Source organism: Amblyomma mixtum, chromosome 2, assembly GCF_055824585.1.
Source record: "Amblyomma mixtum isolate Tamu chromosome 2, ASM5582458v1, whole genome shotgun sequence".
NCBI lineage: Eukaryota > Metazoa > Arthropoda > Arachnida > Ixodida > Ixodidae > Amblyomma > Amblyomma mixtum.
The window spans coordinates 42,665,801-42,692,865 of NC_143013.1; the positions used below are offsets into that span (position 1 = coordinate 42,665,801).

A 27,065-nucleotide genomic window follows, 5' to 3' on the forward strand; every position below is an offset into this window, starting at 1 on the left:
TGCAACGCTGATTGGCCCGAATAGAGTCGTCATGACAGTGGGCACACTGACTGACTGATCAGACTGGAGTGATGTTGTGTGTGATAACGCACTACACTGATTGACCAGAATGCCATTCACTGGCCCCAGCATAATGACACCACTCGTGATGCCAAGAGGTATTCACTAGAGTTTACCCCTGGGGCTAATGTAAGTGCAGCGCCATAAACTTAACAGGCTTCCTACACCTCTACATAGAGCTACTAAATATTCCAAATGGCAATTACTACAAAAGCAAATGACTGGCAATTTTTGTTGCGTTAGCAACACTACGCCACGTTTTCGCCTCGTCGCGATGCCGGTAGGTACGAATGGCCTTGAACAGCCGTTGCCTAGCAACCGTTTCAGCCGAGCTCCGCCAGGTGGCGTCGGCGTCATCGCGCCGCTGCCGCGCGCCTAGTCGCTCGCTCCCACCAGATGCGTGCTCTCTGCCGATGTAGAGGGTGAGGAAGTGGCGCTTCGCGGAGGTATATGTGCGCTTCGCCTCGGTGGAATCTTGTCGTTATGGAGAGCACTAAAGAGAAGCAGCGGCGACAGGTCCAAGCTAGAAAGAGAACACGCGCTTGAGAGACAGCAGACGAACGCATTGCACAACTCGAAAAGCGTCGCAGCTAACGCAACTGACGACGCTTAGCCAGAGCTAAACCACGCCTAATTTTTTTTTTATGTACCAAGACGGAAAAAAAAGTCTATAAAGGACAAGGAGAAGACCCATTACACTGATCTGTACCTCAGAAAAATATGAGTTTCTTTATTGTAGCTCTCAGGAAGCAGGTCACACAATGATTTGTACACGTGTCAGATGAGAAACTCAAAGCGAGAAGAAAAACTCTAGGGCGATATGGCTACCTCTTTCCTTTGTCTGTGCACCAACCATACACTGCACGTTGCACCAAAACTGATCACACACACATGCATGCACAGCAATGCACGCTGTACATTATTTGTTCGAATCATACACCAAAGATTGCCCATTCACAACCGCCAGCAGAGACATACTATTCGATGTTGCCTGGGGTGTGACAATGTGCTGCTCGCTCAGATCGTGCCCATGACGTGATGTTCACGCCAACTGGTATCTGCTCCCTTTGAGCACCAAGCAGGCAATATGGCATTGTGAATTTGCTTAGATAAACATGAGAGGTAATAAAAAGTTTTGTTCTAGCAGGGGCCCTGAAAAGTTGCTGCTGAGACCTGCACTTGTGCATAGGATCCGAACCTCAGCAGTGTCTTCATTGAATCTTTCTTCTTTGTCTGAGTCTTTTTTTAAAACTGAATGGAAAATGCATTATGTCAGGGGAAGCAAAAAAGAAAAGGGGCGACTTGAACAATCATTTCATTTCTTCACCTCATGCAAAACAATTCAGAATATTTATGCCCTGTATTGCACCTAAGAGGACTTGTGAAGAATGCTTTATCAATGGTTTATTTACGAGCAGCAAATTGAACCACACACATTCAAAGCATGCCCGCGACCACAATCGCTCCAACTGCTTCACAATGTATATCAACGTAAAAATAGTATCTATCATTACACAAAAAAAAGTAATGAAAGAATGGCAGTGTCCCAAGTGTAGCACCCACAGAGGACTGTGAAAATAAAAGACAAGTAATGACTGCCCCACCACACAAACAAAACAACTTGTTCAGGAGTGCTCAGACAGCACAGGGTCTGCTTTGAGCAGCAAGGACTAGAGTGCATAGTGGTATATGCACAAGTGAATGACAAAAACATCTCCAACCAGTTTGATAGCTTCAGAAGAGTGAAGAAATCCTCTGTTAGGACAGCACTGCAAGAAATTACTGGTAGCATTTCATGGGCATCGAAGATGTGACAAAGTATAAAGCTGGCTTATAATGCCATGAATGCCAACAAAACGAGCAGAATAGCTCGAGCTGTCCATGGGGAAAAATAAAACACCTCATGCACTGCTTATCATGCAGCCTTAACAGAAGACACCAAGAAATAAATGTTCCCTGAAAAGACACCAGGAGCACAAATTTCTTCACAAAGTTAACAGCCTGCTGCAATTGCATAGCAATGCCACACAGGCACAGGTTTAGCTAAACAAAAGTTGCAAACAAGTTTTGGCTTATATATGGGACGAGCGAAGACAACAAACATGATCAGTAACTACACAGAATATAGCGAGAAATGCAAACTTCCTGTATGCATATGCGAAGTCATTCACTACTGATATACAGCTCACCTACCACAAAATGTAAAATTGTGCACCTTGCAAGGCGATTCCACTGATCATTAGTAATACGTGTTCTCTTCTTACACTGAATCCGAGGGCGCAGCAAGGAAAAATCATCCTTCCCTTGAAGGTCCTAGAGTCTGCCACATAACTGTTGTTTCTCAAAGCACCTTGGCAGGCAGTTTATGCTATAGCTCCCCTTCCAAAGCACCTGGCAGAAGTTACATAATAGCAGAATGCAATTATCATCGTTGACTTGGCTAGGTTTGTACTTCGCTCTTTGAGACTGCAAAAATGCACGCAATCACCACAGCACAAAGCAATTAGGTTGATTCTTGGCCCTAGTTATGATGCAGTCACATTCTTGCTATGACTATGTAAGATTGCTGGCAGGAACACCTTTAATAGATTTAAGTTACAAAGATGTTATTTGGCTATGAAATGATGAAGGGCAAATGGTACTTGATACAAAAATGCTTTCCATATCATATGCAGCCCAGTTTTTTCAGCAACTGCTCCCGTATTGGCATTAGCACCTGGAGGAATAGACTGGTCTTAACACATTCACTGTGTCATGGGTCACTGGTGGGTCGCATCATGTATCCCTGATGTGTGGCACAAAAACTGAGTGGCACATTCAAAAAGCCTGCGAAAAACACGTGCCAGATTGCCATTGCCATCTGTTTTCGGTAGCGCCAAGTCGACTTCTCCAGCGGTTCACTGGCGGGTGATGCCGCAGCCAAGAAAATCTAAGGGTGGCCCATCGGTGGGCCATGACGCACAGGAATTAGGGCCCCGAAAATCACTGCCGCAGTGAATGTGCTAATGTGTCAGTTGTGCCAGGTGTGATGCAGCTGCAAGCTTGACATCTGGTTATACTTACTAATATATGGGAAGACTACGATGAGGACATTGGTTATAAAAGCAAACCTAGTTTATGCAGCTCAAAGGCTTTGGATGAAATGGCTTGTATGTATACAAGAAAGCCATTAACCGAACAAGAGGCAAACTATATACAGTAGCTGTGCAATCACACACTGTCTGACAAACATCTCTGAGCATGAAAATTAAAATCTTTATGTACACAACAACCTGGTTGCACATTTCCACGAATGACAAAAAAGAAAGGGTATTTATGATGAGGTGCTATTAGCATGCATGAAAGCTTACACTAGCATCACCAATGCGACAGAGCCACTATTCTATACAGCTTGACATAACCATGGTATGGTTTACCCTGAATCTAAGATATGACTTTGCACAAAGCAACTGCTATTCCCTTGTCCGCTGAAGCCTGAAGACACGCACTCATTTTGCTATCTTTGCTGCAGAAGACATTAGGGTATCCACGTACAGCAGGTGGCATTTAGATTAATAGACCCAGCCACTTGGCAAGGTTACAAAACCGTACATACATTTCTTGCATGAAACAGTAGTTTCGTGCATCAGACAAGCATTGCAGCCCTTGACGTTATGCCGACAAAACTTGTCTCAACGGTGCCTGGCCACAACACACAAGGGGAGGATGTTGAAATTCAAGTCACAGGGTCAATGCTCTTATGCATAATCCTGTATGCATTCCAGTCTGTACTGTAACCTTAGCAGTGGCAGGGGACCACCTTAAAACTCTGATTCAGATTTCTACAAAACGGCTTAGCAACAAAATGCACAGAGGATACCAAGTGCAAAGTCCTGATAGCAAGAACTATTCAACCTGTTGTTAAGGAAAGTCAAGCTTTTCATAACAAATGCTTGGAATGTTGACAATCGAAGGCAGAAGACTCAGCTGTTACACCTGCTTCAACAAATTAATATGGGTACATGTGCACTTTAGCTCCTCCTTTTCAAGAAGCTAAACTAGTCTGTACACTTCACAAAAATACGATAGCACACTTGGAAGCAAACAACTACTCTAGGGCTGGCAGTATATGTGCATGTAAGCATATACCATATACACATGTAATCACCGCTGATAAATTCATATCACTTCAAGTACAAAGAACTAACCTAGCATTACTGGCGTCACTCGCCACTTCATGCATATATAGTAGATCTCGGAGAATCATGTCCAAAAGTGCCCAATTTTTTTTTAAGCTTAAATAAAGACCTGAACATGCACAAGGCATGAATTTAAAACCTCCATCACATTCGTTTTTCCAGCAGTGCATGTCCAATATAAGAACACTAAGTTTACATTACAGATGTGATCCTGTTTGGCTGTACATAGGCCAACGGTAACAATGCTTTAGAGATGCAACTCTGTTATAGCTACAATGCATTATTTGATGACAAAGAGTACCAGTCCTGTTAAATCTAGTGTATATCACTTAAAGAATGTGTCATTACAGTTTTTCTTCCAATTGTCTTAATGAAGTCGAAGCAGCTGCATGCTTAGATTACCATCAGGCCAGAATAAAGCAGAATAGCCTGGGAAACATTTTCTCATTACAATTACAAGACATTTGACACTTCTGACATTAACGCAGCCTAGAGGAACTGTATAGAAGAGGTAACATGACTGGAAGACCAGTGTTGCTGCATTTAGCTATCTTCAGAGCACTGATAGCACATGCAGCAAATGTTGATGCTAGCCAGAAACTAAACAAACAAGATAAGCTGATCAAGTGCATTGACAACAAATGGAATACATTCATAAATAAGCGAGTTCTCTCCCAGATACACGACCAGTGTAAGGCAAAGGGTTGATGGGCTGTCACGTGTTCTATACTCCATTGAAGTCGGACAGACCAAGATACAATAAATGATGGCTACTAGCCTTTGATCAATGCTAAAAAGGGCTCCTCTCTACATAGTTTTCTAATGCCTCCTTAACACATATCTAGAAATATTGCCGGGCCTGTAGCCTATTAACAACTTGCGTGGATTAGGCTTTTGGAGACATATCGCTGAATTACAGCACGAACAGTAAAAGCAAGTAATTTTAAGCACTTAAACAGTTTTTTCGTTTTATTCCAAATTTTCACTTGTGCTTTCAATTAAAAGCAGTGGTTAAAAAATGCCTACTGAGCATAGCTTAAAACCATATGGAAAGCTCGTGAGCAAATATGCAAAAGAAAATAACAAAATAGCAAAAGAGATGTGCTACAGAGAATAGCTAAGAGCTGCCCCTAAGCTTGCACCTGCCTTGTGTTATACTCCAATAAATAGTGCCTGCTACTGTGTTCACTAAGCTAGCTCCCCAGACAATGCAAAGAGAGCTTGCGCTTTTTGGTTATCTTTTTCAAGTCTAGACGCTCAAAAAGTATAAATAACCTGAAAAGCTACTACAGTCAGCACTGGCCTAAGCAAACAGAAAGGAATTCTTGAGATCCCGTCTCTCTATTGTGCTCAAATTGCTTCTCTAGCCACAAAATATTAAGCACAACATACAAAAACTTGACAGAAAATAAGATAAAAAACACTACAGAAAATTAAAATTACCATTCATCTAAATCCATCTTGCAGCAGCCATAGGGTAGCAAACGAAAACTACATGGCATTGCGGGCTATTTAGCTTCACTAGCAGTCCCCTAGGTCTATGCTCAGGCACACATTAATCACAATTAGTTTCCTTGACTGAAAATTCTCCAATAAAGAGTGTTTCTCAAAACGCTTTAAAAAAAAAAAAACACTGCTATAATGCAATCAAGGCGAGCGATAAAATAACCCAAGAAGCTGTAAAATGTTCCCAAAGTCAGTAAAACTAAGTGCACCAATGGCAAAGGTAAAACTGAACTAAAATCTTTTAGTCCTATTTTCAGAGATGATGTCTGCATTTCAATGAATACAAATAGGATGTTACCAATGATGGAAGTTACAAATATAATGCATATGTACCCACCGCTGCATCTTTGTAAAAATTTGACAAGACCTCTCTTACATAGTCTGAATATTCCCAAATGTGGCAGCACAATTCAAGATACAAGCTTGGACTATCTGTAGACAGTACAATGACACTAGTGGTCAAGCCTCCCTATTTGACAGGCCAAACAACGGACTCCCACTCTCAAGCTAAGTTGTGCCACTGTGTAAAGGCATTAAACTAAAGGGGAAAACCTGCCACACATTTTTGATCAGGCACGCTATAGACTTCTTTGACACACGATGAATGAAACTATTTGGAAATAATAATTCAGTTCTTATTGCACAAGTTTCAAGGTGTCCCTTAGACACTCTCATGTGCTATGCAGAGCAGGGACTGCACCCTGGATCAATAACTTTTGAAAATGTCCCCTTCAGTGCATGGCTACTGGCTGAAGCTGAAGAATTGATTGACCATAAATTTGCCAGTCAGTGCTGTTCTCGTGTCACATAGTTAATGAGCACTCTCATGTGCTTAGCGCGATTAGTCTTTTGCAGGTTTGTTCAGATATATGCAGACATTCATATTCCCGAAAACAAACATTATTATGTTAACCTTGACAAACAAAATTTTGTCCTTATCTCTATGTCCACACGTTTTACATGCTAACAGATGTGTTCTGACAGTGTATCTGTGGATGAATGCATGCTCAAAGCATGCAGTCAAACATGTTGAGCCCATCATTCTCAGTGTAACATGGCAGGAGAAAAAAAGAAAATGAATGCAGTGCCCAAACCTGCAGCCAAATGCGGTGTTGCATCATGACAGTCAAGGTGCCACCAAGAGATTGTAGCAACTGTATAAGAATGTGGCCCAACTGCAACTAGAGAGGAACTTGGAGACATATGACAGTGGGAGTAAATGGAATGATATAACGAACCCTGTTTTGACTTTAATGAGAAGATAAACTTGAAGCACATAAACACCATGACAAATATCGGCATGGTAACTAAAAGCCTTTGATGGGAGCTTTCACACCACTCATACAAAAGCAATAACAATGCACAATAATAAACAAATGTCGAAGTATCATACACAAGATCACCCTGTTTAACGCTGAACATGACATAAAGCATTCTTTTAAAACATTTCTGCAAGCAGAACAAGCTAAATGATATTGTAAACTATTTGCAATTACCTTCACAAAACTATACAACACAAGCTGACATGATGATGACAGAAAAGGTTTCTGTATGAGAAAGCTGTGGAAAACATTAATGCATGAACTGACGAAATTCTCACCGGCAACAACATTTGACACTCTGCTGCAACAAGCGTACACAACCAGGCAGACTTCACTGCACTGAAGAAGTGAAGGACCCTTACACTTGGCAAGCTTCTCAGAAGATGTACTCCCTTTCCTTGTGCTCTGATGACCGCCCAGTTGAATGGCGTGCCCAAGTGATGGGCACAGGTTCATTGTCTGTCACAAGCTCACGGGCAGCTGCAACATCTGTGGATGAATCTCGGACAACTTCGTACAGCACAGCTTCACCACTCGTGTTGTTCACGGGCTCACTACTGCCACCGTCGTCGAGGTTAGCATTGAGGCTGTATGTACTTGTCGCGCGCTCCGCTGTCTCAACGCCAGAGGTCAGGTTGCTGTCACTGCACCTCCAAATTCTAGCCTGCACGCCGAGGCACCTGCCGGTGGAAGATGACGGCCTGCCAACAGATGTGTCATCAGCGTCGTCATCCCTGTGCCGCACTCTCTCGTAGCCAGGCTCCTCCGAGCTGCTGTCCTCAGCACCCCTCTCCGATGCAGAACTGCTGTCTGACACCTGCTTCCAAACAGGGCTGGGTGTCGGAGATTCTGTGCTGCTTCCCGTGCCTTTCATGAGGCTGTAGCCAAGCTTTCTCACTACGTCGTCCCGTACACTTTCGTATGTTTCATCACTTGACCCATTGTTGTCCTGCTTTGCAGCGCCAACAGCGGCAGCGGCGGCGGCGGCTGCGGCTAGACGCGCCCCTGTCGTTTTGCGGTAGCCAAAGTCACCACTACTCTTGCCCCGACTGTGCCATGCTCGGCCTGCGGCACCGCTCCGGTCTCTAATCCTCTCGTACCCTGGGTCACTATCAGCTTGACTGCATGCATCACTGTGGCTTCTGTGTATCCGCTCATAGCCAGGGTCACTTGTGTCGTCCTCTCCGCGCCGGCAAATCTGTTCATAACCAGGATCGCTCCCTTCATCTTCGGGCTGATCCCGGCGGCCTTTGATCCTCTCGTAGCCATAGTCTGCTGTAGAGCCGCTGTCTTGTTGAGTTAATCCACGGGCTGCTCCAGTTGCCTTATCATCGTCTTCGTGGGCAGCTGACGCCTTGTCACTCTTCCGGATCTGTTCGTAGTGTGGATCTGAGCCTCCTTCAGAATACTCTGTCGCAGCATCCTTGCGAAGTGTTTCATAATCGGGTTCTCTGTCAAACCTCTTGGCAACCTTCTCATAGCCGGGGTCTGAGACTCCGTCACTTCCGTGTCCATTCGCAACTCTTTCATAGCATGGATCCGTGTCACTCGAGTCCTGGTGGTAGACCCTCTCGTACGCAGGGTCCGCATACTCCTCAGGTGGTGGGGGTAGTGCTTCAACTAGCTCTTTCTTCTCTTCATATTCCCGCACCAGCGTGACGTTGGTGCAGGAAACAACAGACTCAATATTTGGAGGCATTGACCGTGGTCGGTCATGCACCAGAAATGCCTCATGCAGAGGTGCTGCTGGAGGAGGTGGGGGAGGAGGTGGCTTCTTACCATCAGCGCCTTCTTCCTGTGCTGCTGCCGCCGTTGTGACTGGCTGGCGGTGGGGCTTGTGAACTTTGGCATACAGCTCGTCGAGGTTGGTTGGAACTTCCGTGGCAGATGCCAGGCCTTCCGATATGTGGATTGTTTGCCTCTGCTTGCTGCACTTGTCGACGGCCGTGTACAAGTTACCAATGTCGACGTCCGGGCTAGGCGCACCCAGCGATGATGCAGACGTGACGGATGCTGTACAAAATAAAAGCAAAAAGCAGCAAATGCAGCCCAGCGTAACAAGAAAGCAAACGGAAGCTGCCAACTAATTGCCAAAAGCGGGTTTATAACCCCAGAGCTGGGAAGTGCATCCTTAGACTTGTGCATCAGCCTTTTTTGCCTTGGGAAGTGTGTCCAAAGACACAGCTTGCTTTGTTTGGGTGCACAGGGCACACCATTTTTCTGAAAAGCTGCCATGTATCAAACTAACAAAACCTACATCTAAGTTAAGCCTATCTCTGGCTATTTGCAATCGGCAGCGGAAAATGAATTGATTTGGGCAGGAAATGCTAAGGTTGCAGCATGGGCTGCTCAAAAGTGGTGCAAGTTTTTGGCAGACCTCAACTTCAATTATATAACAAAAAAACAACCACTCAGGCTTGAATGGAGTAGGTAAAAGAATCCACAGGCTGCAGTACTGGCGATTTTCATGAAATCAATGCCACTGATGCAACGGTGCAGCGAAGTAGTGTACGAAGGATTGGTACGCACGAAACCAAGCCAGTTTCTCTGTTGCATAAGTAGATTGCCGACACATTCTGTCGTTGTCAGAGGCGTTTCCACGATAATGAGACAGGAGAGAAGCTAGGGGCCATTTCGTGAATTTTCTGGTGCTGGCAATATGCAAAAAACATGGGAAGATGAATGTTCCAAACTGTAGTAGAATGCTTGCGTGACCATGGCTAGCCCCATTCTTCTCAGACACTGAGCCCATTCTAAACAGTTCATTTTCCTGGTTTAGAATGGCTTATTTAAACATGAGGCACTATGACCACGACTAAGGGCACATTTCAAGTGCGAAGAGCACATTAGTACATGACTGTCTTATTATAATGGCAAGTCTTATTACAGCATGGGTGTACAGGTGATTATAGTGCTTTGCTATTCATGGAGAGCGAGGAGTGATACGACTTTATTTGAAGCTGCATGTGGTTTATAAAGTTTATGAGCATAGACACGGCAAAAGGGTGCAGGTTAATGACTTAAATCTCAAGCAACAGTATTGCAAGCCTTTAAAGTTTGTTTACTACACAAGCAACATTACAGTCGCTGGGCCGTGCTTACGTGCAGTGCTAAAAAATTGCCTTTCTAGTTTTGTCATCTACCTGCTGTACAAAAGTATTCATCGTAGATGTCAGATTTTATATTCTTTCCAAAGCATGTGATGACCGTCGACTGCAAATGTTTTCAAGCCAACAGTTTTCAACCGCCAGACAGTGACTCTTTCTTTTATATTTTATTCCTTTCCACCGTCCAGAAATGAGACTGTTTCACTCCCATGAGGAGGCCACCACGCAGGAACAAGTGCAAGTTTATTGTGAGGTTTTATAATAACTGCGATTCTACCTAGGCTAGCTCTAGAAGAAGTCATATGTAGTGCCGCCATGCTGGATCATTGAGCAAAACCCTCTAGCTCATGAAAATCTCCAATACTGCAAGCAAAGCCGCTCTCGACAATGTGCCACCTGTTTTTAAGTCTGGTTAGAACAACTTCTGGTACTCTGAGATGTTTTTGTTTTTTTCTAACAAGCTTTGAGGATTCTGTACAGGAACAAAACAGCCAATGAAATGCAGGTGTGTTACCCATAGTTACCAAGCACTACGGCAGAACGCTTTGGAGGCTGAATCCTCTAGGCACAAATTTAACCCCCTCATTTAAATTTAGGTAATAGCAAAGTTATGCAGCACAGAACGCAACTGCCAGAATATTTGTCACCAGCCTTGTGGCTCTAAGCTACGGTCTTGCAAGTACTGTGAGCACGGCAGCTAGGGAGAAAGTCAAGCTGGTTAGCAAAACTAAATTTTACCCCTGTCACACTGGAAGAGTTAGCATAGCTCAAAGCAAAAAAATACTGGTGCCAACAATGCTATTTGCCTTATTCCAGTCCTATATGGTGTAATAATGAAACTCATGGACGATAACAATGGCAAAAAGAGAATAGAAATATGACAGGCAAAACAGGATACAGGCAGACTGTTTAATAAAACACAGCAATGCACTCTCGTTAACACAGTTCAAGGCTTTTTCTATGCTCATTTAAAAGAAACCGTTCAATTTTTTAGCGCTACTTCAGCAGTACCTATCAGTAATACGTCAAGAGAAGACTTAAGAATCTGATGAACATAAACAAATATGGCAGAGCAGAAGGACAGTGCAAAGTTTGTACAGGACTGACATTCATGAGGCAAAGAAGCCTGCCTAACAGGCAGAGCAATTGTGGTTGTGTCAGAAACAGTGTGAGCATGACAGCTGTGTCCAAGCAGCTTGTGTGAAAGAACTGAAGGTGGGCAACCAACATGGTGATGCCAGTGTGCTACTAAGAGTAGCAGCTCTCTTAGACAGTCTGCAATACAGATAACTTTTTCTAAAGCTAACTTCAGTATTGTGAAAAAATTTTTCATGGACAATGTTCAGATTAGCGTCTGTTTTCACTGCTGACCTGAAGTGAAGAATCAGCCTTCGATTGAAAATGTCGTTTAAAGCTAATGATTAAACAGTCATGTCCAGTAGCCAGTCAGTGACTTTACGAAATAATGTCACTCATTTCAAACTACATTACTCATTCAGTGTGAGAGGCATGTAAATGTGCTTTTTCGGGAACAAAATCATGTTCATTAGTTACTTGTAGCACCTACACCACACCAACCAGCACATTACCAAGTGCAAGACAGTTGGAAAAAGTGCATAGTCACACCACTCGGGAAGCCTCAGAGACTCTTCAAGCAAAGCTAGTTAGAGACACTGCAGCTCTAAGACAGATTACAGTGATCAGAAATCTTGCAAAACCTTCCTTAGACAAACTTTGTAATGATAAAGGGTAAAAAAAGTAAATGAGTAACAGAATGAAAGGAAATTTGCATTCTTCCCACTGCTACCTCTACGTGGTTCCTCTAAAACCAATCCCAGCTTTGAAAGTCCTATAAAATGAACAGTTTCTACTGATAACAACAAACATTTCATCTCACATCACATCCGAACACTGAAACCAAGCCAACCTTAGTGAAATTTAGAAAGCACACACATGAAGTGATAGAGAGAGGCAGTACTAATTCTCAACGACTTTTAAAGCCAAACATACAGAGTGATAAGGTGAGAGCTAATGCCATGTCTGCCTATATTTTCATGTGTTTTCTTTTTTTTTTTTTGTTGCAAATTTTACCCCAAATCTGAGCCAACCAGCCTTACAATTCATATCTTACTATACTAACCTTGTCTGGAGTGAGCTTGGGCCACAGACTTGAGGCTCTCCACAGTGGGTGGAGCCGGAGGATGCGACTCTGCTGTTCTTGGTTCAATGCGGGCGTACGTGACAGACGAGCCAGCTGAGTTGTGGCCAGATTCAATCTCTGCGTACATTTGTTCTTCCTCCGGGACCTCCGTGTAGTATGCCTCTTGGGTTGCAGTTGCGGTCTGTCAGGGAAATGCCGTAAGGTTTAAGTGTGTGGACAGCAGCAGCACTGTCAGCCGAATTTGCACTGCGACATAATCAAAATTCCAAAACTCTTCAACAAAAGCCACCACAAGCATGAGTCGAAATTAGACCTCAACTTCTAGTGCCATGACATCTATATACATGTCTTAATTATCTATGCCCTTAAAGGGACAGTGAGGAGTGCTCTACTAATATTTTTTTTAAAGAAAAATCCGATAGTTCGGCATTTCATGGCTTTGTTGCCACTTGGCCGGCAGCGAAAGATGCATTTATTTCTAAGAAATTTGGATTCGAAGTTGAAAAAGTTTTACCCGCCGCTCTGATTCAAACTTGGGATTCTCTTATGACGACACAGGACTAAGTGACGTGAAACATGACGTGCACATGACGTAACGCAGACTCCGTGATTTCTGGCGGCCAGCAGTGCGGCCTAGCAGCAGCCGAAAAGAAAGCTACCGCCGCCCGCCCATTGAAGGCATCTATCGGCTATTGCGGCCGTCACTACCGTCGCTTCGTTTACGTTTGCACCGGCGTTTTGCCAGCGTTACGATGAATCCCGTTCTCGAAGTCATCAACGAAGTTCTCGCAAATAGACACCTTTAGCATACCGTGTACCTTGTTACCGTTAGCGGAATACCGGAAGCCCGCCTACCGCCGGTCAGCAGGCTCTGATTGGTCCCGATGCTGCAGGCACGCGCGTAGCTGCTGGGTACGTGGAGCCATCTGGCGACGTCAAGGATTCGTGGCACCTCGTGTCCCAGTGTTTCTACAGCCATTGGTTCTATCAACACTGTTTTGTCCTATGACGTCATCACGCATGTACTTGCGAGTTTGGCCTGCGGTGGCGATACCTGTATTTTGGTTCTTGCTCTTTTCTACGTTGCAAGAGCTTTGTTGTCAGTATGAGTGGCGTTTTTATAACCAGGAGCTGGTATTCTGTCGATACAAGCCAGCTTCAATTTCTCCTCAGTGTCCCTTTAAAGGGGACGTGGGGATCGGAAGTTAACTTTTTTTATTTTTGGGGGTAGAACAATGACATCTGCCAAATTTATTGAGAAGTCCACTGAATGCTTAAATACAAAATTTCACTCAAATATCTGAAGCAGTTTTGACATTATAAAATTTTATATGCTTCATTGCTATATTAAACTAGAAAAAAGCCTGGCATGACAACAAAACATGGTAGGATGGTAGGTGCCTGCAGTTGCTCAAATGTTTTACCCAAGAAAATGGTTAATGCAGTGACATTTTTCATATATTTTCAGCAGCCTGTTTTTTTTTTGACATAGAATGTTATATCCATACTTGCATAATTTAGAAATATAGGAATGTCACTGCACGAAGAATTCATGAAGGAACACAATGCACCAAACCACACGAAATTCCGTGAAGTCATTATCATGCTACTTCTGAGAAAACTGCCATTTTCACAATTCAGCCAGTTTTTTGCCATATACAGTGCCAAAAACATTTTTTTAAAGTCACTCGTGAGCTGTTTTCTGGGAAAATTTTTCAATATATAATTAAAAGGACCTTATAGATACCAAATGAGATTCCTTCTAAAAATTGATTTTTTTTAGAAGATTTTCACGATTTGATCACTGCGTCCCCCCTTAAGTACTGATTCCAAGAACTACAAGCTGAGGATGAACTGCAAGTTTCCACGCATTAATGGATCAGTAAAATATGAACGACTTTTTGAATTGAGATGCAACTCACAATGGATGGCATATCATTGCAACTTAATTGACTAAATATAAGCTTCCAACAAAAGCAGAATTGGTCTTATGGCAACTGAAGCTTGAAGTACTGGTAGTCGGAATCAATAAACGAGCATGCAAAGTGGATAAAGAAAGATGCAAAAGCACCACGCTGTACCTGATTTCTGTGAGTACGCTTCGACACTGTCATGCATTAACACACATGACCGAGTTCTTCGTGAAGATACGATAAGTGTATGATGAGATACAAAAAAGTAATCAAATAGCAACGCCTCATACTTAGTAACAAAACAATAAGCACAATGAATGTACTACAATTCTGGCACTAACTTTCTAGCAAAAGATGCTTTGGAGTAACTACACTGACTATAATTCAAAGAACTTGACAAGCTGTTTATGTGACCTGCTGGTGCAAATCTATGTAGCTGTTTCAAGTCAAGATTGCTACCATCAATTCTCATTTTTCTAACATCTTTTACCGAATTTAGAGTTAGCATATGATGACATTTACAAATACAGTAAAAGGTCATTAATGTGAACTCCACAGGGACGCCAAGACAGTTAGAATTGACCAAAGTTCGAACCAATGAAAGTGAACAGAAAAGATGGTACACCAAGAATGGGAAGCAATCGGGTGTTGAGGGTACCCTTTTTATTGTTTAGAAATGTCCGTGATCATCAGCATTTTTTTTTTCCCGGAAGGCAGCAGCCAACACCTGATCTGTTCTAAAGCCTGAATGAAAAGCTACTGTTTCGCCTTCTAGACTGTTCGGCGCATCCATAACTTACGCAGCAGAGGACCACATGATTTGCGAAAGGCGTGTGACGGACGAGTTTTCGGACATGAAGTGGGCCAACAGTGCCAACTTTTAAACTAGCAAGCGCATACCATGACCTGCGGCTAGCATGGTGTCATAAGGAATGAGCTGTAGTTCTTGACATTAGCGGCAATGACAAGCCGGATTAGAATGAGCCTCAGTTCAGTCACGAGGTGCCACTGATCACTATAGCGGTTTGTGGATTGGGAAAATCGGAGTAGCAGGGCTTGACAATCAAGCTGCGAAAAACAATCACGCAAGTTTCGTTAACTTGCGAATTTAGGTGAGTGGCCTTATTTCGATCGCCGCTCTTTTCAATGAAGGTCGACAGTGTGCATTTCGGTATTGCATACTTTTGGACAATGTCTTGTTGCACTAACAATCTAACATTGTATTCTGCAGGATTTGTATTCTCTGTGTAAAGGAAACCCTTGCTAGTACCTCGGCTGTTATTCAGCACTGCCGCACATTTGAGGCATTGAAAATGCGTCGAATTTCACCCAAATTTGGACGCTTTTCTAATGAATTCACGAATCTGATTCCATGTAATGTTCAAAATAAAGCTTTCCGCATGAACCTTTTAACACCCGCAGAAAGGAACATGGAAAGTGGAGACTACAGAAAAAAAAATTATTAAAGGGGCTTGGAAAAGGTCGCTCAATAAAGTTGTGGTATGCCTACGATGTTTACGGTCGCCACTTTATGAATCTCCTCCAGGAAGAATTTCTTGAATGTGTTTGTTATAAGCAGAGTTATCTGCAGTCAAAATTTCAATTTCGGCATTTGCGGGCAATCTCTTAACCAACATACGCAGCAGCATGAAACGGAGGCGGGTGCAAGTATGAAAAGGGGTCGGAAAGGGCTCTCCAACATTTTTGTGTGATTGTGGGTTCTCAGCTGCTAAGAAGCGTGTTAACTGGCTAAGGTGTTCCTGACAACACAATGCGGTGGTTGAGTGAGTTTAGGCTCTCTTCTCAGAAGGTGTTTCAGGGCCCCTTTAAAGCACACAGTTGCCATATGCACCAGTAATTCATCTAAACAGGTATAAATGCCTGGAGAAATAGGCATGGCATGCTGAAATGACTTCAGCCTATTCTCCACAATCAAGCCTCACTGTTTACTCAAATAGTTTCAGCCTACGCTGCTTCCAATACTCTCACAGTCACGGGCAGATTGGTTGGAACAACGTTTGCTAGAATAATTGCAATTTGACAGAATAACACGGTTGGAACAATGTTTGCTATATTAATTGCAATTTGACAGAATAACACTGATACAGACCTGTGGAGGCTTTTGCCTCATTGTCTCCTCGCGAACTTTCGCCAGTGGTTCACGAACAGATATCACCGTGTATGAAAGGTCTGACATCCCTGCAATTGAAACACATGCATGCGTAAGGGTAATGAAACCAAGATGACAGTAAACACTGCATTTGTCTATCCAACAGCACTGCTATCAGCCCAGCAGTGCGACCTTTGGAGTTAACTGTGCGTTTTACGTTTGAACCTGGTCTTAAAACATGGTATATGTAGAAACACCATTCTGCAGCCTCCTTGGAATGACTCTTACGAATCTGCAATCAGAATCATGCTAAGGTTAAAAGGGTACATCTATTCTTAAGACCATCCACAGGAACGCATCTTCAAACCAATGGCCTACCAAGTAGAAACGCAATGGCTTAGATGGCAGAGCCCCAAAGGAATGCATAAAGAGAGCACTGCCTAATTTCAAGGGAAGTCTTCGACCAAATGGAAAGTAACAAAAGTACCCTAAACACTAACCAAGATACACAACCAACATGAAAGAGGACCTGTATAGCTGACTTTAGCCTACTAATACGAGCAATTTTCCATCCTTTACTACAACGGCATCACACTCCAAATGAAACCACTCGCTCACTCCTACAGCATAACACAATGAGATGCCACAGACATTTATGCGCCATTCACATTTAGTGCTGATGCCAACTTTTTGACCTTGCATAATTTTCTAGCATCCTAGAGTTCCGTTATGTAAGAAAGTAGAATTTCAAATTTTTACTTTAGCTAGACTTACGACTTTGGTAATCAGTAATCTGGAATGGAAAGCACAGCAAAGAAGTCCTCCAATATTTGCAACACAAACATTTGTTTTCTTTTTTCTTCCCTTTAATTGGCTATAGCGCTTACCTGTAGCCTGCACAGAGCTGCCGGGCAACTCGGCCATTGTTGGCACAGGGAATGAAATCTCAGCTGTATGAGATGAAGTCCCAGGCCCTGAGGGAACCAATGAGTTGGCTTGCCCTGGAAATGGCAGTCCAAGGGTGTGAAATGCTGTCACCAAAAATGCACTCTACAGCATGAAATACTGTCTCCCTGTACTCCCCCCCCCCCCCCCTCCCCCCCTCCCCCACAAAAAAAAAATCTTCATATAGACTTTTCCAAGTACCTTGCATACATGAGTATCAAGGTCAAGATCAATCCTTCACCTCGTGTGTTTCTCATCACTGGACTTCAAAACAAAGCAGTCAGTTATTCTGCATATGAAGGTGTGTAAGTCATTATCATCATCATCATCAGCCTGACTACGCCCACTCCAGGGCAAAGGCCTCTCCCATGTCTCTCCAATCAACCCTGTCCTTCGCCAGTTGCGGCCACCGTATTCCCGCAAATTTCTTAATCTCATCCGCCCACCCACTTTCTGCTGCCCCATGCTACGCTTGCCTTCTCTTGGAATCCACCCCATTACCATTACCCTTAAGGGTAAGGATGTGTAAGTAATGGAGACTATCATAGTGCAAACGTAGGACTAAAAAGTCGTGTTTTCTAGTTAGATGATGATCAGCGTTTCAAAATATGACATCTTTTCAGAGCTTGAAAATGAGTGACCAGGTTCTGACTGAATGCTCTCCAAGGAGCAAGCAAGAGTGATATGATGTTTTTTTGGTGAAGCCACGAGAAATAATTTTCTCGCAGATATGCGTTTCTTTTTATTAAAGATTAAAAATAAATTCACTGAGACAAGTTCCGCACAACCTGAAGTTTTTCTTGCTTCACAGGTATAAAGCTGCGTGTGAGATGTGCGAGGACAATACGAAGGTGGAACAAACTCAGTTAAAAGAAATGCTCCTAGCGTTTACGCAATTCCCACTCTCCGAGGGGAGGTGTCATTGCTGTTTACCTTGTTATCTGATTGACCTCACAATTTTCCTTTTAGTTTACGGTGTACTAATTTAATAGCCTTAAAAAGATGTGCTTTTCTATTTTGATTATACTGTCGTGAGCTTGTCCTGAACATCTGCTTGCTCTTTCATTTCCTGATATTCCGCATGAGCCAGAACAGCACAGAATTTCATCTTCCATCTTTGTATTGAAGCTGTTGTAATATTATTTATGATCTTCTCCACCAGAGGTTCAAATGTGCTTTTCAAATGTTGTTCTAGAAACACACTTAAATGGCCTATGTAGATAACACTGCTTTTAAAGGGACTAGGAAATGATATTTACTGACATTAAGTAACACAGACGAGCCATACGTATTCCATCATGCATCACCCCACTGCAAGAATTTTTGAGCTAGCTTTCAAGCGTGCCCCAAAAATTGAAGAAAACAGGTTGGTACTGCACACTGCACGTAAAAACGTCATGTGTCGCTGCCCAGTTTGTTTACATCTGGTTGACAGCGCCAGTTTACCCGCCTGTCGGTGCATTCGCTTGTGCACGTTTCATTGCTGTCATTGCGAGGATATTGTGGATCCGGATCTCAAGGCGCAGCTTCTGCAAGTGACCACAATGATAGGCTACAAATCCTGCACGTATGTCATGCATAGAAACATGAACACCGGCAATGGCAGCAATGACTCATAGCCCGGCACATGGACTGACTACAGGCCGGCACAGGGGCATCGTTCCCCTTGTTCCCTTCCCTTTCAGTCCACCCGCTACCAGCGGCAACTTCAGAGCCACCAGAGATCGAGCTGCTGTGGCAGAGCAGGCTACTGTCCCCCTACCGGAAGTGTAACCGTGGCGTCATGCTAATAGCAAATCACAACACCGGGCTCCCTGTCGTTCACTATGACATCACCATGCTAGTGACGTAGCTCTCAGAAAAGCTGCCACAACGTGCACATCAATCAGGCTCTAACCTGCTTGTGCTGACAGAGACTTGGCTGACCGATAATGTGGGCGACACTGAAGTTCTGTGCAACTTGCCTAATTTTAACCTTTTCCGTGCCGATCGCAAAGGCCCCCGAGGAGGAGTCGTCCTTATCGCTACCAGCAATCATCTACAGTGTTCCCACATTAACATCCAATCTGACCTCGAAATATTATGGCTGCTTTGTCGCGCCACGCCAGTGTCTATACTAATTGGTGTTTGCTATAGGCCCCCCCACAATAACCCCGAATTCCCTCGAAAGCTGCACAACATTCTGAACCAACTTACATCAAAACACCCTAATGCACACGTGCTCCTTTTTGGAGATTTTAACTATCCTGACATAGATTGGAATAACCCTTATCAGCCTATTTTTAGACAGCATGAATCACAGGAGTTTGTGGATGTGTGCTTAAATTTTAATCTTACTCAATTAGTAACCCAGCCTACACGCATCGCCGGCGACACCGCAAACATTCTTGACCTTGTACTATCTAGCCACCCCGAATGCCTCAACTCCATTACTTATCTCCGGGAAATTAGTGATCATAAAGTCATCCATGCGTCTTTTACCTTCACTCCAACAATAAAAGAAACTTCCAAAAAAACAATCACCCTTTATAACAAAGGTAACTATGAGGCTATAAACCGGGCGTTGGAAGCTTATTTCCCATCTTTTCAGCACTTTTTCCCGGAACAAACCATCCACGAAAACTGGTCGATGTTTATTCATAAAATCAACGAACTCACTAACAAATATGTTCCCAAATGCAGCTTCCGCGCAACCAAACAGAAACCATGGTTTACCAAGGCTCTAGGAAGACTAGAAAACAAAAAGAAACGCTTGTTCCGCAGTGCTAAACAGACTGGAAATGACTACGCATGAGAAAAATATTACGCTGCCGAAAAGACATACCTGGTCACAGTAAAAAACGCTAAACGCTCATTTTATCTTACTGACCTACCCAACATACTTAAAGATAACCCGACTAAATTCTGGCAGCTTTTAAATCCGCAATCTATACGCACTATTACCTTAACTGATGATTCCGGGCGTGCTGTTTCCGATGTCGAGTGTGCTAACATATTTAATTCTGCTTTCGCATCTGTATTCACTCACGAACAGGAACCGCCCCCCCTCAAGACAGCAAATGACCAAAGAAGTTTAATGCCAGCCGTTACTTTCTCTGAGGCCGGCATATCATGTCTCATAGATAAACTAAAACTGTCATCATCTGCCGGCTTTGACGAAATCAACACTAAGGTACTAAAAAACGTTAACCATACTTCTGCCAAATTTTTATGCCTGCTGTTCTCACAGTCTCTTTCTACAGGTGTCATACCCCATGACTGGAAAGTGGGGAAGGTCGTTCCGGTCCACAAGTCGGGTAACAAAGATTCACCACTTAATTACCGACCCATATCACTCACCAGCATACCATGTAAACTCATGGAACACGTCATTTATTCTTTAACAATGCACTTTCTGGATTCAAATAATTTTTTTCACTCATCGCAGCACGGATTTCGCAAAGGATACTCATGTGAAAGTCAACTAGCACTTTTCGTTCATGACTTGCATGCCAACCTTGATGCTAACCTCCAAACTGACGCAATTTTTCTCGACTTCGCTAAAGCATTTGACAAGGTACCTCATAACCACTTATTTCTAAAACTCTCTCGCCTAAACTTGCATCCCGACATACTAGCATGGATAAAAGAATTCTTAACTCACCGCTTCCAATCAGTCGTTGTCAATAACCAAATGTCTGACCTCCTACCAGTCTCCTCAGGCGTGCCCCAAGGATCCGTCCTTGGGCCACTCTTGTTTCTAATTTATATTAACGACCTACCTGAGAAATTAGATTGCCATATTCGGATGTTTGCTGATGATTGTGTTATTTACAGAACAGTCACTAACACCTTCGACCAACAATCCCTTCAAAATAATTTAACTCATGTGCAAGACTGGTGCAGTGAATGGCTAATGACACTTAACACAAGTAAATGCAAACATATGTCGTTCCATCGTCGCCGTTACCCTCTTCTGTTCCAATACAGCATATCAAACGTTCCTCTCGATCTTGTCCAATCATACAAATACCTTGGTGTTCATATTTGTCATGATCTTACGTGGAATACGCATATTTCAAACATCATATCATTCGCCAACAGAACACTAGGATTCTTAAAGCGACACCTACGCTCTGCACCTCAGCATGTCAAGCTCCTCGCATACAAATCATTAGTCAGATCAAAATTAGAATACGCATCTCCCATCTGGTCTCCAAAGCAAGCATATCTCTGTAATTCAATTGAAGCAGTTCAAAACCGAGCAACTAGATTCATTCATTCATCGTATTCTTTTGATATCAGCATATCATCCCTCAAATCACAGTCCAGCCTACCTACCCTTGCTCATCGCCGCTACATTGCTAGTTTACGTTTGTTTCACAAGTTTTTTTACTCTGAGCTACGACAGGAACCCTACATCTGTGCACCACCACCACGCATCTCCCTCCGCACCGGCCATCAGCAGCAAGTGTCACGACCTCGCGCCCGCACCACTACATTTTCTTCATCATTCTTCCCCCGGACCGCGAACGACTGGAACGGCCTTCCCCGAGAACTTGCTGCTATCACATGCCAATCATTGTTCATCGAAGAAATCACGCGTGTACTTGCTCAGTGATGATCTTATATTTGTTTAACTTTCAACTTATCTGTTATTCATTCTGTTTTTCATTTCTGTGTGCCCCACCCCTTATGTAATACCCTCTAACGAGGGTCTTTAAGGTATTAAAGTGAAGTGAAGTGAAGTGAAATTTTAAAAACGTGGTTTTTAACAATTTATAATAAATAGCCGGCTCTGTTCCAAGATCTCATAATCGGCGTGAATGCTTGAAAGCATTTGTTCTACACAATGAACACATTTACTGTGCGATGTCAGTGCACGTTAAAGAACCCCAGGTGGTCGAAATTTCCGGAGCCCTCCACTACGGCGCCCCTCATAGCCTTAGTCGCTTTGGGACGTTAAACGCCATAAACCAACCAACCATTTACCACCAACTCTGAATCCATTTCATAGCCTTTGTAATGCTATCCTGGAATATTTGTAACCTTTACCCAGACAGTGTTCCACTCCGCAGTAGAAATGGAGGGAAAATGATAGCAGTTCAAAAATTACACTTATAGTCTCCGAGCGATATTGTGTCTGGAACCTCTCAGCACTGTTGAAGGGAATCAGATTCCTCACACTAAACATAATGGTGTACAGTCGAACCCCGCTACAACGAACGTCGCTTCAACGAAATATTTCCAATTCCCCGTCAGCTCGCCATAGAAAGTAATGGACCAAATTTCTCATCACAACGAACCATTTTTGGGGCGCGTTTCCGCTTCAATGAAATTTTTGCTATGCGAAGCTGGGTTTAAAAATCTATCTTACAATAAAACAAGCATATCGCCGCCAATCTGTGTACTTCCGTAGATCCACGCTGCTTTCACTAAACTTTCGCTGGAACCAATTGATCCACTCATTCAAAGGCACATGAAGACCGCCATTGCTTGGGGGTGATGACAATCGGGCTGGCTGCCTTGCAACAAGGTGCGGGTGCAAGCTCCCGTTTTCTTCCAAGCCAGAGTCGCAACCAATCCGTCGCCAATGGACGCCGCAGCATGACAACAGCAGCAGCGCGTTTGCCCTAGTTTTTTTCACTCGTGCTTGTGCGCTGCAATCGACCTGAGCATGGGGACTTTGTCTAGGAAGCGGAAGTTCCTTTCTCTCGAAGAGAAGGCACGAATTATCAGCGCAACATCCAGTGGCAGGAAAAGGGGAGATGTTGCAGCGGATTTCGCCATCTCACAAAGCATGCAGACTTCAGTATCTCACAGAGGCCAATGCGGCACGGGCAGCCCTTCAAGACGCCGGAGATGTGCCGGCCGATGTTGACATCAACGATTACATCACTGCTGACAGTGAAGTGCTAGCTCACGAGGAGCTCAGTGATGAAGCAATAATTGATGGCATTCGCCACAGAGACACATCATTGGATAATGACAGCGGCGCAGAGGATTTAGCACCATCATCTGCACTAAAAATGATGGCAGCATCTGATGTGCTCCGCAGATTTATTGGTGCTCACGATGATGACGTCGCGATGCAACTGCTCACCGAGTGCGAAAGTCGCGCCACGGCACTCGTGGCAAAAAAACAAACAAAAAAGGAGCACAAGAAGCTGATCGACTTTTTTGGAAATAAATTATGTTTTGGGACTATGTTGTCCAACCTGACAGTGTTTTCGGGCTGTCTTCGCCTCAAAGAAATTTCGCTTCAGCGAAATTTTTAGCGTGCCCCGTCAGTTTCTTTGTAGCAAGCTTCAACTGTACTTCATAATACCTGCTTATTGGATATCCAAACTGAAGACAGCTCAAAGGGTAATGGCAAGTATGCCGAATATTTTTCACTCTGCTGTATGTGGTGATTTGTGGCGTTTAATGGAGAGGCATAACCCACCAAAAAATTTCCAAATGCAATGAATAACAACTGACTGTATAGTGAAACACAGTGCATAACATAGATTTACATGCGCAGGGAGCCCAAAATGCACTTCAAGGAACCCAGTCTGAGAACCTCCAGTTTTAAGCGTGAAACAAAACAGACTTACGGAATGGAGCGGGTGCCTCTTCCGACACCGGTGGCTGTGCACACTCATCCACTGTGTCGACAACATCAAACCTCTTTTCGGGCACTGGTGGTGGAGCGCCATCGTCCAAAGCACTGGGCGCACGCACGTTCGCCACAGAGTAGAGAGGATCCGACTCTGAACTCTCGCTCGGAGTGTCGCCTCCAGCTGCCCCTGCTTCCTTGCCAATAGATGCTGTGGCAGCGACATGAGGGGTCGCAGAGGTCGATGGTGTGGCTGTCGGTGGCGGCGGAGCGTGAGCCTTGTTCCTTCGGTGCGGACGCACGAGGGTTGCAGTAGCCGTGTGCCCATCCGGCGCAGTTGTGGCAGTGCCGTTGTTGTTGTTGCTGCTACTGCTGCCACTACTGTCCCAGGCCACAGCCGGGTTTGGAAGGACAGTGGGGAGTGACTGCGGCCTGCCGGGGGGTGTCGGCAATGCCCGCTCCGTCACTGGCCTGCTGTGTGAAAAGCAGTACGGTAAAAATAAGCACACATGCAAGCGGTTGTCTACGGTTCGCCTAACCTGCTAAACCAGTTCAGGAGGCACTGCACAGTGCTACTTGTTTTGCACAGTGTGGCGGCTTTCATGCAGGTCCGTAGCACTTTATGCACTAACGCAAAATGTAGTATGGGTTCATGAAGGCAGGGTAAAGCTGCTGTTGTAGAAACATAGAACTGGCACCGAATTACTGCCCCAACTGCGGATGGGCTCAATGAATGTGTGAAACATGCCTCCTGACTCCAGCCAGAGGGCCTGGGCCAGACTTTTGCAGAGAAAAATATTATGCTAGGGCAAAAATTGAGACTGTAAGTAGCCTGTTGCCTACAACACTAAACATATGTTGCCAAAGTGCAATCCAAAGAGCTATTCTCAAAGCAGAATGGATCCTCGAAAATGTGACCTCTGCTGTGCTAAGAACCACAGCCTCGCAAGCAAACATCTTATTTGAATATGAGAACACAAAAATGCGACCATCACGCAACTAGTTTCAAAATCTACAGTGGCACTGAAAAAAGGGATGACTATTATCATTCTATTGAAGAAAATTACGTTCCTTGATGAAAATTTCTGAAAATACAAATTTTTAAAAGTGTGTAGGTAAGTCTGTTGAATTACCTGGGATGAAGAGAGACTTTTTCAAGTGGCGAGTCTGTACGCAAGTCACCATTCTGGTGGTCCTCAGTGCTCTGCAAATGATATTACTGTGAGTTGACCTTTCAACCCTGTAGTGAATTTTTAGACAGCTTATTAACGTCTTGCCAATAAGAGAGATTGGTTTACGGGGGTTTCACGTCCCAAAGCGACTCAGGCTATGAGGAACGCCATAGTGAACGGCTCCAGAAATTTCAACCATCTGGGGCTTTTTAACGTGCATTGACATTTGCCTCCATCGAAATTCAACTGCTGCGGCCAGGATCGAACCCGCGTCTTTCGGGTCAGCAGCCAAGCATCATAACCACTGAGCCACCACGGTGGATCCAATAAGAAAAAAAGGTTGAAAATGCTCATACTATAGATGCTAACAAGAATAATGAAGTAGCAAGAGAAGAAACAATACCTGAACTTTATAAGCGACGGGAGAGCTTTTACTCAATACTTGATTGTTTTCTCCTAAGAAGTTGAGTGACCTGTAGACATAACAAGACCAAATTATAATACAGTTGCAAAGCAAGGATGTATAAAGAACCAATAGTGTTACAAAACCACCACAACCACTACCAAAATCAAATGAAGTGTGCATACAAAATTCGAAACTCCACAGTAAATAATGAAAGCATAAAAGAATATACAATGACATGTTAAAGAGATAACTCGTTTTCTTTCAGAAAGGAGAAAAATGGTAAAGAATAAGTGCCATTTTTTGGAAGGGTACAGGAAAGGTTGGCTTTTTTTTTTTGCATTCAAAGTTGCAAGACAGCACTGAATTATTCATAAACCTCATTACTTAACAAAACCTTACATTTTTAGCAAAATATCACCGCATAGAGGCATCACTGCTGCAAGCAACAGAGCAAAGTAATTGTGGAAGCTGCCATAGCCAAAATGCTTAAGCAATAAACAACTCATAAAATGCATTACAGCCCCAGAAAAACTGTCCAGTGAAAGTCCTCTGGCTGATCTACGACCTTTAAAGTGTCTAGTAGGTGAAGTTACTGCAGGTTTTAACTTAGTTGGGGGTGGGGGAGATAAGAAAAAGTGAGAACAAAAACGAAACCTTTCCAACTCTTCTAAAACAACGTTGCCACGTGTTGCAACTCATCGCTTACGCGAAGAGGAGAGAGACTACATTCCTTGTTAGCCCACTAGCAGCGATCGTCACATTTAGGTTGCCGAGTGCACAACCGGAGGAGTACGCTTGTTTAAAAACGTTATCGCGCGACAGACGTGACTGCGCGAGCCAGAGCGGAAATCCCAATCACAACTCTCATTTCCACCCTGCGTTCAGTTCCCCGGCGGTACCCCGCAGAGGCGTGCGGTTTTCCGCCCACATTATTCTGGCTTGTATACACAATCACTATATTTAGCGAGATGACGCACCGTACATTGTTCACAGTGGGAAGCGCACACCGAACACGTCAAGTGGCAATCAAAACAGCACAGCGGCGAGTGCACAGAGGTTTCACTTACTTGTCCGCCCCTTGCTTGCAAAGACACAGAGCGAGAGCGACGATCAAAACCACTGACGTCGGGATGGCGACAAGAGCCCATGCCACCGGAGCTAGCTCGGCCGTGAGCATTTTTCACATCAGACCTTTAAAACCTGCAGGAGTCGATGAAGTATACAGTGCAGTCACTTTCCGAGGCAAGTTGAAAGAACTTGATGTGAGGATTTAAAAGGCAGGATGGGTTGTGAAAAAAACGAATTAAGTCGCATAATTGATTTGGTGCGCTTTCAGGGCTTCGAGGGGGAAAAAAAGGGGAAGAAATGAAACGACCTGCGATTTACTTGACAAATGCATGCTGTTCGCTAGTTTGTTGGGGCAAAATACTCACTCATAGCGAATGAATGCAGAACTTTGAGAGAAGTAAACATAGGTGACCAACTGCTTTCGCAAAGGCTCATCGGCAGCGAAAATGTGGGGCAAAGGGGACGAAGGTAGCGACGGCAGTGGCCTCAAGTGACGGATTTTTGCGAGCACGGCTGGAGAGCTGGAGAGATGCGCTGAAT

At 43.9% G+C, this 27,065-nt stretch overlaps 1 protein-coding gene across 1 annotated transcript; it reads right to left on the reverse strand.

Moving 5' to 3' along the window:
* Positions 1 to 764: 764 nt before the first annotated feature.
* On the reverse strand, positions 765 to 27,002 carry LOC149359138 (uncharacterized). Its single transcript, XM_089571380.1, has 9 exons — positions 26,891 to 27,002; positions 26,525 to 26,657; positions 25,455 to 25,524; positions 25,013 to 25,083; positions 23,878 to 24,353; positions 17,245 to 17,358; positions 16,358 to 16,446; positions 12,314 to 12,515; positions 765 to 9,079 (listed from the first exon to the last, which is right to left on the reverse strand). The coding sequence occupies exons 2-9, from the start codon at positions 26,632 to 26,634 to the stop codon at positions 7,443 to 7,445; spliced, it is 2,769 nt and encodes a 922-aa protein (XP_089427506.1). The 5' UTR covers positions 26,635 to 26,657; positions 26,891 to 27,002; the 3' UTR covers positions 765 to 7,442.
* Between the last annotated feature and the right edge of the window lie 63 nt (positions 27,003 to 27,065).